Source organism: Balaenoptera ricei, chromosome 9 (assembly GCF_028023285.1).
Source record: "Balaenoptera ricei isolate mBalRic1 chromosome 9, mBalRic1.hap2, whole genome shotgun sequence".
Lineage (NCBI taxonomy): Eukaryota > Metazoa > Chordata > Mammalia > Artiodactyla > Balaenopteridae > Balaenoptera > Balaenoptera ricei.
Genome location: NC_082647.1, coordinates 93,699,595 through 93,713,648, shown reverse-complemented (window position 1 = coordinate 93,713,648; position 14,054 = coordinate 93,699,595). Strand labels below are relative to the sequence as shown.

Sequence of the window (14,054 nt, the reverse complement as noted above, 5' to 3'; positions counted from 1 at the left end):
TACTTGACTTCTATGTGTTGAGCCAGCAAAGTAGGACAAGTAGAGGTCATAAAGGAGAGAAGGTATAACTGATGCCTGGGAAGAAGTAGGAGAGTATATGTTTGAGAGCACAGGTGGATGGGTTGGACTTGACAGGAGGAAAGGAAGATTTCATTTTTGAGATTTGGGGAAAGAAGTTAAGGGTGGGTGTAGGTGTAAGATAAATGGATTCGTTGATGAGTTTAGGTGGCCTAATTTTGTTTGGTGAATGAGTTAGGTGTACAGAAAAGCTAAAACTTGATATAACAACTAAGGGGAAAAGTCAAACAAAAAGAGTGATGAATCATTGTTGAGAGTTCAATTGCATTTGAGCGACGTCAAATGGCTATGTGGTTTATTTCTAGCAGTGAAAGGGAGAGGGTGAGAGGGAGATAAGGATGGTAAGGATTTGTCTACCTCCCACAGCATGGCAGCTATTTCTCAGGATGAGACCACCAGTAGGTAATGTCAAAGAGGCAACAGGAATAGAGTAGGTAATAACAATGGTCACCTTGGTTGCCCTGCAAACACCCACACAAACACCTAATTGTTTCCTCATGCTGACCCCCTTCCAGATAAGTTCACTTGGGAAAAGCTCTTACTGAGCTATTACTTTCCTTGGAATGTCCTAAAATTTCAATTTTCTAAATTTTTTCCATATTATTACATGTCATCTATGAATCATGAACTCTTGTTTAACATTTAGCTCTAGAGTAAATGTTTCCTTCCATTCTCAATTACGAACAAGGCAATTCATTAATACAAGTATCTATTGTGAAATCATATTTATGAACTTATAACATTATATCTAACCTTTTGTTGTATATACTCTTTGACAACTTAAGCTCGGGCTTTATGCTCTATTTCTTAGATTCTGCATTTTTAAAACATGACAAACTTGGTTTCTGTACCCGGTTGTATCATGCAGTGTGAAAATGCAACTATCTTTTCCACGTTTATGTTTATGAGCAAAGCATTTCATCTACTAGAATTGAATCTTTTTCTTTTTAAGAGATTGTTTTCAGTAGAGTAGACCAAATAAAGATAGCTTATCAATCCTCTTTCTGAACATCTATGACTTAACCTTTTCCAAGTTATATAAAAACTACAAAGGCATATCAGATGTTTTGCCCTGTCAGCTTTCTTCCAGATTCTGGGGTACCAAAGGCAATCTGGCTGGTGGAGTGACGGAAATAGCAAATAGGAAAGGAAATCTCTCCACCTTCCTGCTTTTTCTATGGTCATAAAACCTGCCAACAGGCATCCTTGGCCCACCTGCCATCAGGCTTGGAACTACTGCTGTTTCAGATGAGACCCAAGTTAGGGAAAATACAGCTGAGTTTTCAACAAGTCTGAGTTAGAATTTGGCTGTATCTGCCACTAGGATCTGATCGCAGTACTCTCCAGTTTGAAATTCTGCTCTGAATTCCTACTGCTTACAGCAATAGTTTTCAAGCATATTTTAACAGCCTTGTATTATTAAAAGTACTATGTATGCATTGGAGAAAATTAGGAAATACAGATAAGCAAAAATAAAAATATAAAAACCATACATTCTTACTACCCAAAAGACATCATTTTAAAAATCTTAGTTCTTATCCGAGATCAGTACTTTATTGATAGTCTCTATTTGATGAAGTGCATCATAATCACTTCTAATTCTTTAAATGTGGTTTCCTTTCATTCTTTCAACATATTTATAATAGCTGCTTTGGAGTCTTTGTTAAGTCCAATGTCTACACGCCCAGAGCAGTTTCCAACCTTTTTTCCTTGCATGTCTCATGATTTTTTGTTGAAAATTGGACATCTTGGAAAACATTGGAGCAACTTCGGATTCTGATTCTCTCCAGGCTTCTTCTTGTTGCTGTTTTGTCTTTGTTATTGTTGTTCAAACGTTTATTTGTTTAGTGACTTGGCTGGAATAATTCTGAAGTGTATCCTCCGTATGTGCAGCCTCTGTTGTCTCTGTGTAATCTTTCCTTGTTTTTATTAAGTTTGGCTTCTTGGGGGCAGTGCTCCATAGCTTGGTCAGTCATTGATTAGTCAGAGATTGTATTTAAGCCTCCCGAGCCAGTAAAGGTTTCATCCTTTTCCTGTATGTGGCTGTATGTGGCTTGGGGACCACTTTCAAGGTTCAGGGCGTTTACATATCTGCCCCACCTTTAGCTCAGCGACTGATAGCTTGGAAGTACCCTCTCTGGTCACTCCTGAGAGGTCTCAGCCTTGAGCTTTATCCACAGCCTTCTGGACCACCAGTACTGATTGTGATATTAGCAGGGCCCTCTTTGACTGTCTCTGGCCATGATTTCTCCGTTAAACTTCTGCTCATCTGCCTCCACCAGTATCACTAAGCTATGATCCTCTTCTTACTGTTCATTCTTGTGATAGCTATTGTTTTTGACAATGCTCTGGGGCATGAATAGTCTACACTGTTCCAAATAAAGTGAGCATTCTCAGGCAGGAGGTGATCCACAGGAGCTGGGGTGCTAGGGGACTCTGATCTTCCTAGGTTGCCACGCCTGCCCAGAGTCTCCTTGGAAAGCAGGAGCTTGGGGAGTGGGGAGTGGGCACTACTGAACGGCTGCAGCTGCCCCCCCGGTGAAGCTCTTTCACAAACGGAGCTGGGCAGGAGGGGAGGTGGAGTGCAGCAGTTTTCTGGGGCTGCCCCACCCGCCTGAATGCATCTTCAGGAATAGGAAGTTGGGGGCAGTGGGCTCTTCATTGGCCGCCCAGAATAGTTCTTACACAACTGGGAGCTAAGGGTGATGGATGCAGCTCATGGTGCAAATGCCATAGTCTCCCACTCTTCTTACTGAGTTTCAGTAGATTTTGTTAAATAAATGCCTCTCAATTTCTTGCACACCCTTAGGTCAATTTCCAGAGCCCGTAAATGGTTGTCTTAGATAATTTTGACCAGTTTAATCAATGTTTCTTTGAGAGAGAGGATTCATCGAGCTCTTCACACTACCATTCTGGAAGTTCCACCCCCTGGAAGGGGTCTATAATTTATAATTTTACTTATTTGCTTTAACTTACAATATAAAGAAAATAATTGCAAAATACCAAATATACCTTTTTATGAATAATAAAACTACTGAGTGTAGTTTTAAGCATTCTGTAATCTCTTTTGTGTCTCTCTCCTTGAACTGTGGGCTACTGTAGGGAGGCCCTATGTCAATTCACTTGTTTCCATTGTGCAGGGCAGTTGGTGGAAGGTAATGGTCTCTTCAGCCTTAAAACAAAATACTACATGTGTTTCTAAACATGTGATTCCATAATTACCTTACCCAATGGCTTACCTCCAGTGGCTATCTTACTAGGCTAGTTTGTTGGCTAGTTACAAGGCTGGCTCCCATGTGGCCTTCGTAGTACACACATACTCATATAAGCCCACACTCACACACATCACCTTTTCCCAGTTACTTTTCTCCTTTAAGAGTGCCCATATGCAAAGAATTTTTTTTTTTTAACCAGTTAGACTTTAAACCTACAGTGCCTATGTCCTACACCCTTTTTAGGAGCCAATGACAATATTTGTGATACAAAATAAATTATGTATTGGCTCAAAAATACAGAAAGAAAACTGCAGAACCAAAATAAATGTGTTTAATTAAATATCTATAAAATCTAGGTCAACCCACCAACAGCAACTCAACACTTAAGAAGTTACACATGGGGTGTTCCCTGGGGGTTCCCTGGTGGCACAGTGGTTAAGAATCCGCCTGCCAATGCAGGGGACACGGGTTCGAGCCCTGGTCCGGGAAGATCCCACATGCCGCGGAGCAACTAAGCCCGTGCGCCACAACTACTGAAGCCCACGCGCCTAGAGCCCGTGCTCCGCAACGAGAGAAGCCACCGCAATGAGAAGCCCGTGCACTGCAAAGAAGAGTAGCCCCCGCTCGCCGCAACTAGAGAAAGCCCGCGCACAACAAAGACCCAACACAGCCAAAAAAAAATAAATTAAATTAAATTAAATTAAATTTAAAAAAAGAAGTTACACATAAATTATATAGTGAGAAGTGGAACCTCCTCAAAGGTTTTAAAAATCCTGTTCCCCATATTTCACTCATACATAAGAAAGAGGGTTGTGGGGACTGGAACCCAGGCCTGGCACCAGCTTGTAGGGCCCTCGTGAAAGATCCCGGATACTTTCACAAAGAGATGGTTGCATAGTGCATTTAACAATGTTTTCCTACCCTGATTTTGGTAGAGAAACCATGAAACCCCACTATGTAGACTCAGGCATTTGCATGTTCTCGGTTCCATTCATTCATTTGCTCACTCAGCACGTATATGCCAAACACCTACACTGCGCCTGGGGTTCTACTGGCTGAGGATACAGTGAAGAACAGGGTAACCCAGGCCCTTTCCTCATGGGGCTTTATACTAGCTGAGGAATAACATTCTTTTGATCATAATAAATAAGTGTACTATTACAGCTGGTAATATGTTACGTTATGAAGTACAGAGTTGTTTGGGGGGTGCGGTGTATGTGGGTATCCGTCTTAGATACAGACTTCAGAGAAGGCCTTTTTATGGATATTTTAGCTGAGGTATGAAGAAAGAGTTGGAGTGAAGGAGGGTGGGAATGAGGAATGGCCAGTGCAGAGGCCTGAGGAAGGAAAGAGGTTCATGCATTTATGGAAACAAAAGGCGGCCAGTGTGGCTGGAGCACCATGAGCTGGAGGAGGGTGCTGTGAAAAGGGACTGGGAGGGAAGCAGGGTTGTACCAAGGGTCTTGAATTCTATTCCACTTGAAAAGTTTTGAGCACCAAGCATAACAAGACCATGTTTGATTTTTTAAAAAGATCTCCATGGAAAGTAGATGGATAGGGACCCTGAGTGGAAACACAGATGCGGAGGGGGCACTTGGAGTTTTGCTGTAGTCTAGCTGAGAGATGGTGTGACTGAGACTAGCGGGATCGAGGGAAGGGAGAGGAAAGTGGATGGACTCGAGAAATATTTTGAGCTAAGAACAACAGGGCATTGAAAAACCCAAATCTTATCTTTAGTTTTATTTTTTGATACCACGTCACCAGCAGTCCAGTTAAGTCCAACCTAATGCAAATGCTCATTGCATTATGGTAACACTTTAGTGTTCGATGTTGTGTTATGATGTCTGTTAACTACTTATCACCTAGCTCAGAGAGTAAATCAAAAGTTCTTTTGCCAGAAATGACAAAGGAATAAATAAAATCACTTTGTGTACCAGATACATTTTCATGTTTCTTTGACAGCAGAGGCAGAGGCATCGTGGTACAGAGGAATGATCATGGATTTTTGGAGCTGGACCACTTGGGCTTAAATCCTGATTCTGTCTTTAACTAGCTCTATAACTTTAAACAAATTACTTAACCTTTCTAAACTTTAGTTTGAAATGGAGATAATTCCTGTTCACAAAACATTTTCAGGAGTAAAATAACTGATGTGCAACAGTTGCTCATAAAAGATGCTCAATAATTATTAGTTCTCTCAACTTACAAATAGCCATCCTAGTAATCTATACTCTGTAGGTTGTTTGCTAAACCTAGAAATATGGTTTTTTTAGAATTGAAAGAATTTAACTCAATTCCTTCCCTCGATTTACAGATGAAGAAATCACAGTCTTCATCCAGAGAGGTAAAAGAACTCAGAGGTAAAAGAATGTGCCCAAGAACTCAGAGCAGTATAGAACTAGAACCATTTTCTCTGAACACCTATCATCTTTCTAATATGCCTTATTGCCTCATATGTTTCCTAATGTTTAACTGAAAGATTTTATGGTACAGCCATATATCCATTTTATCTCTGCTTAAAGCATAAAGGGGATGATGGCTAATAGTGGTCTTGTGTTCCTGTGTTCTCTTTGCTAGTTACATGCTCTGGGGAAACTTCCTGGAACCAGGATGGCAGAGTTAAAAGCCAAGTACACCTTGCTGCATGATACCGTGATAAGGTATGCTATTTACCGATGTGAAGACACCTTTACTCACATCTCTGCTTCTTACTTGTAGTGGGACCTGTCTTATTTTTCATTTTCCCAAAAGCAGACTCTGAGACAAAGATTTGAGTTCAAGCGTTTTAAGAGGTGATACCAGAAATTATCGTGAGAGAGTGGGGAAGTGAGATGGGGAAGGGAGTTATCCAGCTGGGAATGTGTTAATCTTCAGGTTAACATTGCAGGCAACTGGACCTCAGTCTCACTGAGGACTCTCTGCGTGACTGTAGAACACGCCTCAGAGCTCTCCCACTGAAGGGTGAGGACGCTGGCATATTTGTTCACTAATTTCCATCCTTCGTTGATCAAAGATTGCTTCTACGTAGGTGAGCTCCTGGCACTTCTAGCTTACCCTGTGAGAAGTCAAGCAAGTTCCAATGGCCAGAGAAAGCTCTCAGGCAGAGGCATACAGATGCTGTTGCTATATATGATAACTGTCCATTGAAGCTACAGGTGACCCCTAGAGTGTGCCAAGGGGACTTTGGTGAGGCACTGACATTACCTGCTACAGGACGCTCCTGTAAGATTCTCTCCTCCCCACCTTTCTTCATCACTCAGAGGTGTAGGTTCTATGACAAGCCCAGCCTACATCTGCTGAGATTTCTGTCTTTACTTTTCACCTGTTCCTCCTATCCCTGGCTACTTGCCTTAGCCCAGTCCTAATCAGCAGAGGTCAGAAGACTAGGCTTCAACAGAATAATTCAACAAGGTTTCCTAAGCATCTGCCATCAGCCACTGGGAATCAAGGGGGAAGGAGAGTGAGAAAGAAGGGGAAATCCTGTTCCGCTGCTACTCCCAAGCCTCTTTCTTCCTTTTCCCCGCCTTCTGCCTCATAGCTTTGCGTGACATCTTCATTAAAATCCAAGGAGAGACACAGTGAATAGAAACTCCACCCTGTGATTTCCCAGCCATCCTCTCCCCCAATCTCCAACCATGACTCCTACTTCTTTTCTTGCCCATGCATTTGGCTACTCTGAGGATGGGAGCCTGAGGGAGGAGTGAAGGAGAAGAGCAGAACTGCATCCCTATGTTCCCTTCACTTGGACTCCACCCCATACGTACCCAGCTCCATCTCCGTTCCTAACCAACCTCCAGTGTCAGAGAGCCATGCAGGACCAAGGCTATGGCGTTCTTTCTTTCTCCTTCCAGGTTGTGTTGCAAAACCATTACTTCCCTTCTGCTACCATATTTTACCCCCTCCTGACCCCTTAATTCCCTCTTTTGTGATTACAACCAATACCCACCACTCTCTCCCACCCCACTGCCTGGTGGGTGGGAGAGGCATGAAGATATAGACTCTTTACTCTTGCTGCTGGGGCCATAGCAGGACAGATACAGGCTGGAAATGCCGGACTGAAATTGAATGAGTCTTCCATAGAAACCACATTATAAGAGTTGTTAAATTCTCTTCTGCTGACGCTATATTTCAAGTCCATGTGTGTAAGTTACCACTTGTCTTCTGGCTGGAACCCTAACCACTTTGTTCACCTACTTTCTGAGGGAAAATGGGCACTATTGCCCAAGCCAATACCTTACAACTCCATAGTTGAAGACTCATGTTAAGGACATCAGGTAACTTCAGATTTACAAAGTATATACAAGGAAATTGAACTGTAAGAAATAACTCCAGCTTTCATTAACGGAAATTGCATCTATTATCTTTATAGCTGTTGTTGCTATTTGGTACCTAACATAGCGCCTGGAACATATGATGTCCCAATAAATGTTCTGCTATTGAGCAAATGACATATTGAAGCCTGAGAAAATGGGTGGAGCTGGTAACTTCAGTTGAGACAGGCTTGATTAAGTTATTGGGCATCTCTGCAAATGAGCAGAAACCTGAAGATATCCCCCGGTGAGGAAAGTTGATGGGGAGCACACACACACACAAAGAGAGAGCTGCCTTTAAAACAGGAACTGGCAGGGTCTTGCTTCTGAACAGAAGAGATGGCAAATGTGAGGAAGTTGGGTTTCTGAGAAAGATAAATCAAGTCTGCCGGTAAGGCTGGAGCTGATGTTAGCGTATGATGCAGCATAGGTGAATGATTTCTAGAAGATTACTGGAGATTCCATTAAGTCCAGTTTCTATGTTCATTCAGTTCTGCCTCTAGCCAGATGCTTAACCCTTTTCCCAAGATAAAGCCAAAGCCATAGAATATAACGAGTTGTAGGAATCGCCCTCTGCCATGACATTCACGTCCAGCTGTAGCCAGGCACTGATGTTATGATCAGAAATCTGTAAATTAATTTAAGTCCATAATTTTACAGGAGAATTTTTCTTCCTAGTTTCCTAGCAAAGTGTCATTAGAAAACTTACTGTCTTTTCTTATCACTAAGGAAGAAAAGGTTTTCCTTCAATCAGGTCATATGAGTCCAAGAATTTGAGAAAGCCAGGGTTGCAGGGGCAGCTGGAGGGAGGACCCACTCGTTTCATTATTATTCTTCCCACCCTTGGAAGGTCATGATCATTCTTTAAAGTCAAGTGCAAACATCACATTCCCATCCAACTAAGCCTTTGTCTGTCATCTCCCACCATCTTGATCAAGACACTAGTGGTAGCACTTGTCAGCTGGTATTACCTCTGCCTATTCACATCTGCTCCCCTCTGCTAGATTGTGAGCTCCATTTGCCTCTAGTACCTAGTGCAAGACTTGGCACAAAAATGCCACTGAATTGAAGTGAACCCAGGCACGGAAGGAACAGGGGCAGCAGTGTGGACATACCCCCTCCACTCCTCACTAGAACCCTCCCCACAGGAGTTACTAAAGGTATTGAAGGTGTACACTTCTCATTATGCAAATCTCTGTTTTTATGGGACCCAGCATGCAAGAGTCAGAGGTCCAACTGCTACAGGATGCCAAACATTTCACTGAGCAAATACAACAGCAGGAGTTTCACCTGAAGCAGGCTGATAATTTTCCACAGGCATTCACCACCGAGGTCTCCAAAATGAGAGAACAACTTCTCAAGTATCAAAATGAATACAATGCAGTGAAGGAAAGAGAGTTCCATAATCAGTACAGGTTGGATAGGTAAGTACATGATTCTCTCAAGCTCGCTGAAGACAGATACAAGCAGAGCTGTTTCCACATAAACGAAATGAGAAAAATTAGACTAACTGAAGAAGGAATTTTAGGTACAGTGAGTACGAGAGAGCAGTGTTAAGAGGACTACAAGCCTAGCTCTTTCCTTGATCCCCTAGAACAGGCAGTCCCTGAAAAAGAAGGTTACACAACTTGCAGTAAAAAGCTCAGGTGACAGGGAGATGCTCTCAGGAAGAGGAGATCCCTGTAGTGGGTTCCGTGGGTCAGGAAAGCCATACCCATCAGGAGCTGCACCCAAAGAACACACCCCATAGAACCAGGACTTGGCACACACTCTCCGCCTTTCCAGCCCTGGTCGTGGCCCCTTATCCTTCTGCGATATCAGATCCTATGTCTGCATGGCCAGTACCCCACAAGCACTTTCCAAACAAGCCGTATGTGAATGGAGGGTCACATCTGTTTCACTTGATTCTTCTAATATAGGAATGGGGACCACATAGTCAGCCCTATTCTCCTATTACCAGACTATTCCTTAGGATCAAGGAAGAAAGTGATGTCCTTTTGGAAGACACATTCACTTACTCAAATCTGGAGGATGTCATTCAGTGAACTAAAGCAGAAATGTACTGCTAGAAGGGATAAATGTTATTTCTAAAATCTCCTCTAACATTCCTCCTGTGAGTAGCAAGTCAGTGAAAGAGTTTGTTCAGCAAATCACACTATTTAGATTGAATTTCAAAACAACTGCAAACCAGGTTTTGTGCTATGTGCTGTGCCTGGGTACCGTAGAGAAAGCCAAACCATCTCTCCTTGAATTTGTTACCATTTAAGGTGACAGAACTTTCTCCGGCTATTTTTAAGAGTAGGTAGAGTTCCCTCAGAGTGAATGTAACTCAGTCCTGCCAAGAGATAAGCAAATGACTTGAGTGACCTTTGGAGGATTTTGCCCACCCTGGTTTTGAATCCTCTCTTTGGGGCCTATTATTTCAACTGGGGGATGAAGAAGACTAGCTTAATCAGGAGAATTATATTCAGGGGGAAAGAAATCTGAGTTCTTCTTTGTCTTTCAGTCTAAACTTGTTTCAGGCTCACCAGTGAGATCTGTAAAAAGAAAGCCTAGCTATTTCTGTGCTCTGTAAGCACTCTTTCAGTTGAGAAAATAATGAAATTAAAACAATTGGTGGCTGTTCATTAGTATTGAAAATAGGAATGCTTGACATTTCCACAAAAGGGTAAGAGGACCATAAGTCAGTTGATATTTAAATTGTTTAAAATTTCCAAGTATTCCTGCCAAGGGGAGAAGAAAAAAAAAAAAAAAAAAGACCAGAATTCTTGCCTTTTAGGTATAGACAGGCAAATTGTTCATTGAGTTGCTTGGGATGGGGCTGGAGGTGGGGGACTGTACATAGTGACTACAGTAAACAAGGACATTCAAAATTAACATTTGCAGAAATGTTTAGTGTGTATTCTTTTTGGATTTGTTAACATGTAATACTGTAGCTTAAGCAAACTCCCTTGCATTCTCAAATACTAGCAGCTCAAGAATTAACAAACTTATTTTCATAAAAATAATGGTGATACCAAAAGAAATACCAGGAAAGAATTATAGCCTGTATACTTCATTGGCTTAACATATTTAATATTACATGGTATGGAAACAGATTCACTCAACACTCCCTCCCCAGGAAAAAAGTAGGTATTTCCATCCCCACATAAAAATAAAGAAACTAAGCCAGGGAGGGGAAAAAAAAACAAAACAGAACTATTCATCCAAATATTCAGATGATATTTTTCAAATCAGCACAACAAAATCTCGTTTTATTCAGAGCCTGAATAACAGAAGCCCAAATAACTAGCACTCCTCCACCCCAGCATCTTTAGGAACTTCTGACTCATTGGCAGCTACTAAGAACAATATACTGTTCACATATGCTAGAGAAAAGATATTCCTCTATAATTTGGTTGATTTTCTTATGTTTTCACATAATATAAACTCCTATTAAATGCTAATGGTGAGTATAATTATACGATTGGTTAATAATTAAATCTGTTACAACAGTTCCTGGTTTTGGATTAATATTCATAGATGATCTCTTGATAAATATGCAGTTCAGGAAAGAATATGTAACCTACTTAAATAAATTAAGTAAATACATTACAAATAAGTAATGAAGTGATTAAATAAACACTGTTGAGAACCTATTTTAGAAACAAAGTAGAAGTCATTATCTTTCCAAAAACTTTCCCTGAAAAGACTTTTTAGTATTCTTTTCAAGGTTTTGCTTGCCTTCACTTTGTTACGTTTTGGGGGCTTCTCTGCTTACTAGTTAAGTCCTGAGATTTGGACAGCAAATCAATTGTGTCTCTCATGCTAAATCTGATATATTCTGACAAGTCTCCGTCAGCTGGGGAAACAGGGCCGTGGTCGGTCAGTGCTGTCTGTCATGGGTGTGGACGTGGAGAGGGGGATACGCGTGCTGCACGTGTGCAGGGCTATCCCAGTGTGATCGTCGTGGCCTTAGTAACTATTTCCTCTGCCATAGCTGGTTCCCTGTTGGTGCTCACCCAGGGATTTAGCAGTCATTTTCCATTCTTAGTCCAACAGTAACAGCAAAATTGGAACCAAGAAACAAACAGATCTGGTAAGAAAGGAACAGAGGGATTATTTTAGTGATGTCTCTAGAATTCCAGAAAGTTAGAATATGACAGAGGGCCATACAGTTCATCAGGATTAGTAGTGAGGAAAAACTCACAGCTGGAGCAGATTTTACCTTCTAAACATAAAAAGAAAAAAACAAAACAAAAAAACCTTTCCTGCTCCCCCTGTGCCAACCAAGAACAGAGCGAGCTTAGATCAGGTTTTGCAGCATATAGTCCTCATAACTGAAAGAGAAACACCCGAGATACACGTTTACAAGGCAGATCCAACCCTAAAACTAACGATTCTACTTTCTGTCGGGGCCTCCCCACCCAAGGCGACGTTTGAATTGCTTACAGACTTCCTGTGTGATTCTGATTCGTGTCAGAGTTTGAGAACTGTTCGTCCACAGAGTGGTCCTCAGCACTGACTACTCTAAGAATCACCTGAGTCCTCTCTCAGTGGCCACTCAGTCTGTGCTCCAGCACCTCCAGCGATGGGGGCTCACAGCCTCCCACAGCAGCCCAGCCCAGCCCAGCCCAGCTTTGGGCAGCCTGACTCTTAGACGGCTTTCGCTTGTATTGGTTCAGAAATCTCCCTTCTTATAACTTCCACCCATTCAGGCTGGTTCTACTCCTGATGTGGACGACGCCTCTCGCACCTGGCAGCACACAGGGCTTCCAGCAGCCCCTCTTCACCCACAAGTCCTTAAAACCAAAATCCTTTGATGACGTGGTTTCAGTTCTGACTCTTGCTGTAGAAAAGTAATGAATCCTGAGGAGCTCTGACACTGAAGCACTCCTTAGTCAGAAAAGCTGAAAATGTCAGATTTAGATTTTAATGTCAGTTTGAAAGTTTACAGGTTTATGTATATCACGAGGCACACGTACAATAACTTTTTTTCATCCCGGTAATGCCACGCAAAAACGAGAACCCAAAAGGAGAAAACAGACAATGCATAAAGATGTTGATTACATTATTATTTATAAAAGCAAAAACTCTAAAGCAATCTAACTTCTAAAAAATAGTGGAATATTTCAATAGCAATGTATTCCAGAGGCAGCTTGATACTGAAAAGCACCCTGGGGCTTCCCTGGTGGTGCAGCGGTTGAGAATTCGCCTGCCAATGCAGGGGACACGGGTTCGAGCCCTGGTCTGAGAAGATCCCACATGCCGCAGAGCAACTAGGCCCGTGAGCCAGAACTACTGAGCCTGCGCGTCTGGAGCCTGTGCTCCGCAACAAGAGAGGCCGCAATAGTGAGAGGCCCACGCACCGCGATGAAGAGTGGCCCCCGCTCGCCGCAACTAGAGAAAGCCCTCGCACAGAAACGAAGACCCAACACAGCCGAAAATAAATAAATAAATTTATAAAAAAAAAAAAAAAAAAAAGCACCCTGGAGTCAGATAGAGCTGGGTTTGAAAATCAGTTCAGCCTTGACCGGTGACTTTGGAAGAGGTGCCTAACTCCTCAGTTTCTTCACTTGTACAGTGAAAGTAACAATAGCTACTTAGAAAGGATCTGCAGTTTAGAAATGATGTTTGTGAAGAACCTGGCATATAGTAGGTTCAGTATATGTTAGATAATATCAATATTTAGGATTATTTTATTATGGTACATCCACCCACTAGAAAACCTTGAAACTAGCTATTAAACTATTAATTATGAAGTCCGTTTTGCAACTTGGGAAACTATTTTAATTACACGTTAGGTAAAAATGGATTCAATCATATATACATATTTAATATAATTTCATTAAAATATACAAGGAAAATAAAAATGATCTAATGTGGTATGAGAGGGGTGGGATTATGAATGATGTATTTCTATAAATAAAAGTATACATCTTTTAAAGGAGAAAAGTCAATGTTTCTTAACAAAAAAGAAAAAATCAGATGGCTTCACAGGCGAATTCTGTCAAGAATTTAGAGAAGAGCTAACACCAATCCTTCTGAAACTCTTCCAAAAAACTGCAGAGGGAGGAAAACTCCCAAATTCGTTTTACGAAGCCACCATCACCCTGATACCAAAACCAGAAAAAGATATCACAAAAAAGAAAATTATAGACCAATATCACTGATGAACACAGATGCAAAAATCCTGAACAAAATACTAGCAAACAGAATCCAACAACATATTAAAAGGATCATACATCATGATCAAGTGGGATTTATCCCAGGGATTCAAGGACTCTTCAATATATGCAAATCAATCAATGTGATATACCATATTAACAAATAAAGGAATAAAAACCATATGATCATCTCAATAGATGCAGAAAAAGCTTTTGACAAAATTCAACACCCATTTATGATAAAAACTCTCCAGAAAAGGGGCATAGAGGGAACCTACCTCAACATAATAAAGGCCATATATGAC

At 41.5% G+C, this 14,054-nt stretch overlaps 1 protein-coding gene across 1 annotated transcript in view; it reads left to right on the top strand.

The window, feature by feature from the left end:
- The window catches only part of CCDC146 (coiled-coil domain containing 146), a 139,918-nt gene that overhangs the window by 84,568 nt on the left and 41,296 nt on the right, over positions 1 to 14,054 (top strand). The window contains exons 3-4 of the mRNA XM_059934105.1: positions 5,871 to 5,953; positions 8,818 to 9,027. Of these exons, the coding sequence (XP_059790088.1) occupies positions 5,871 to 5,953; positions 8,818 to 9,027 (293 nt within the window). The remainder of the gene's footprint in view (positions 1 to 5,870; positions 5,954 to 8,817; positions 9,028 to 14,054) is intronic.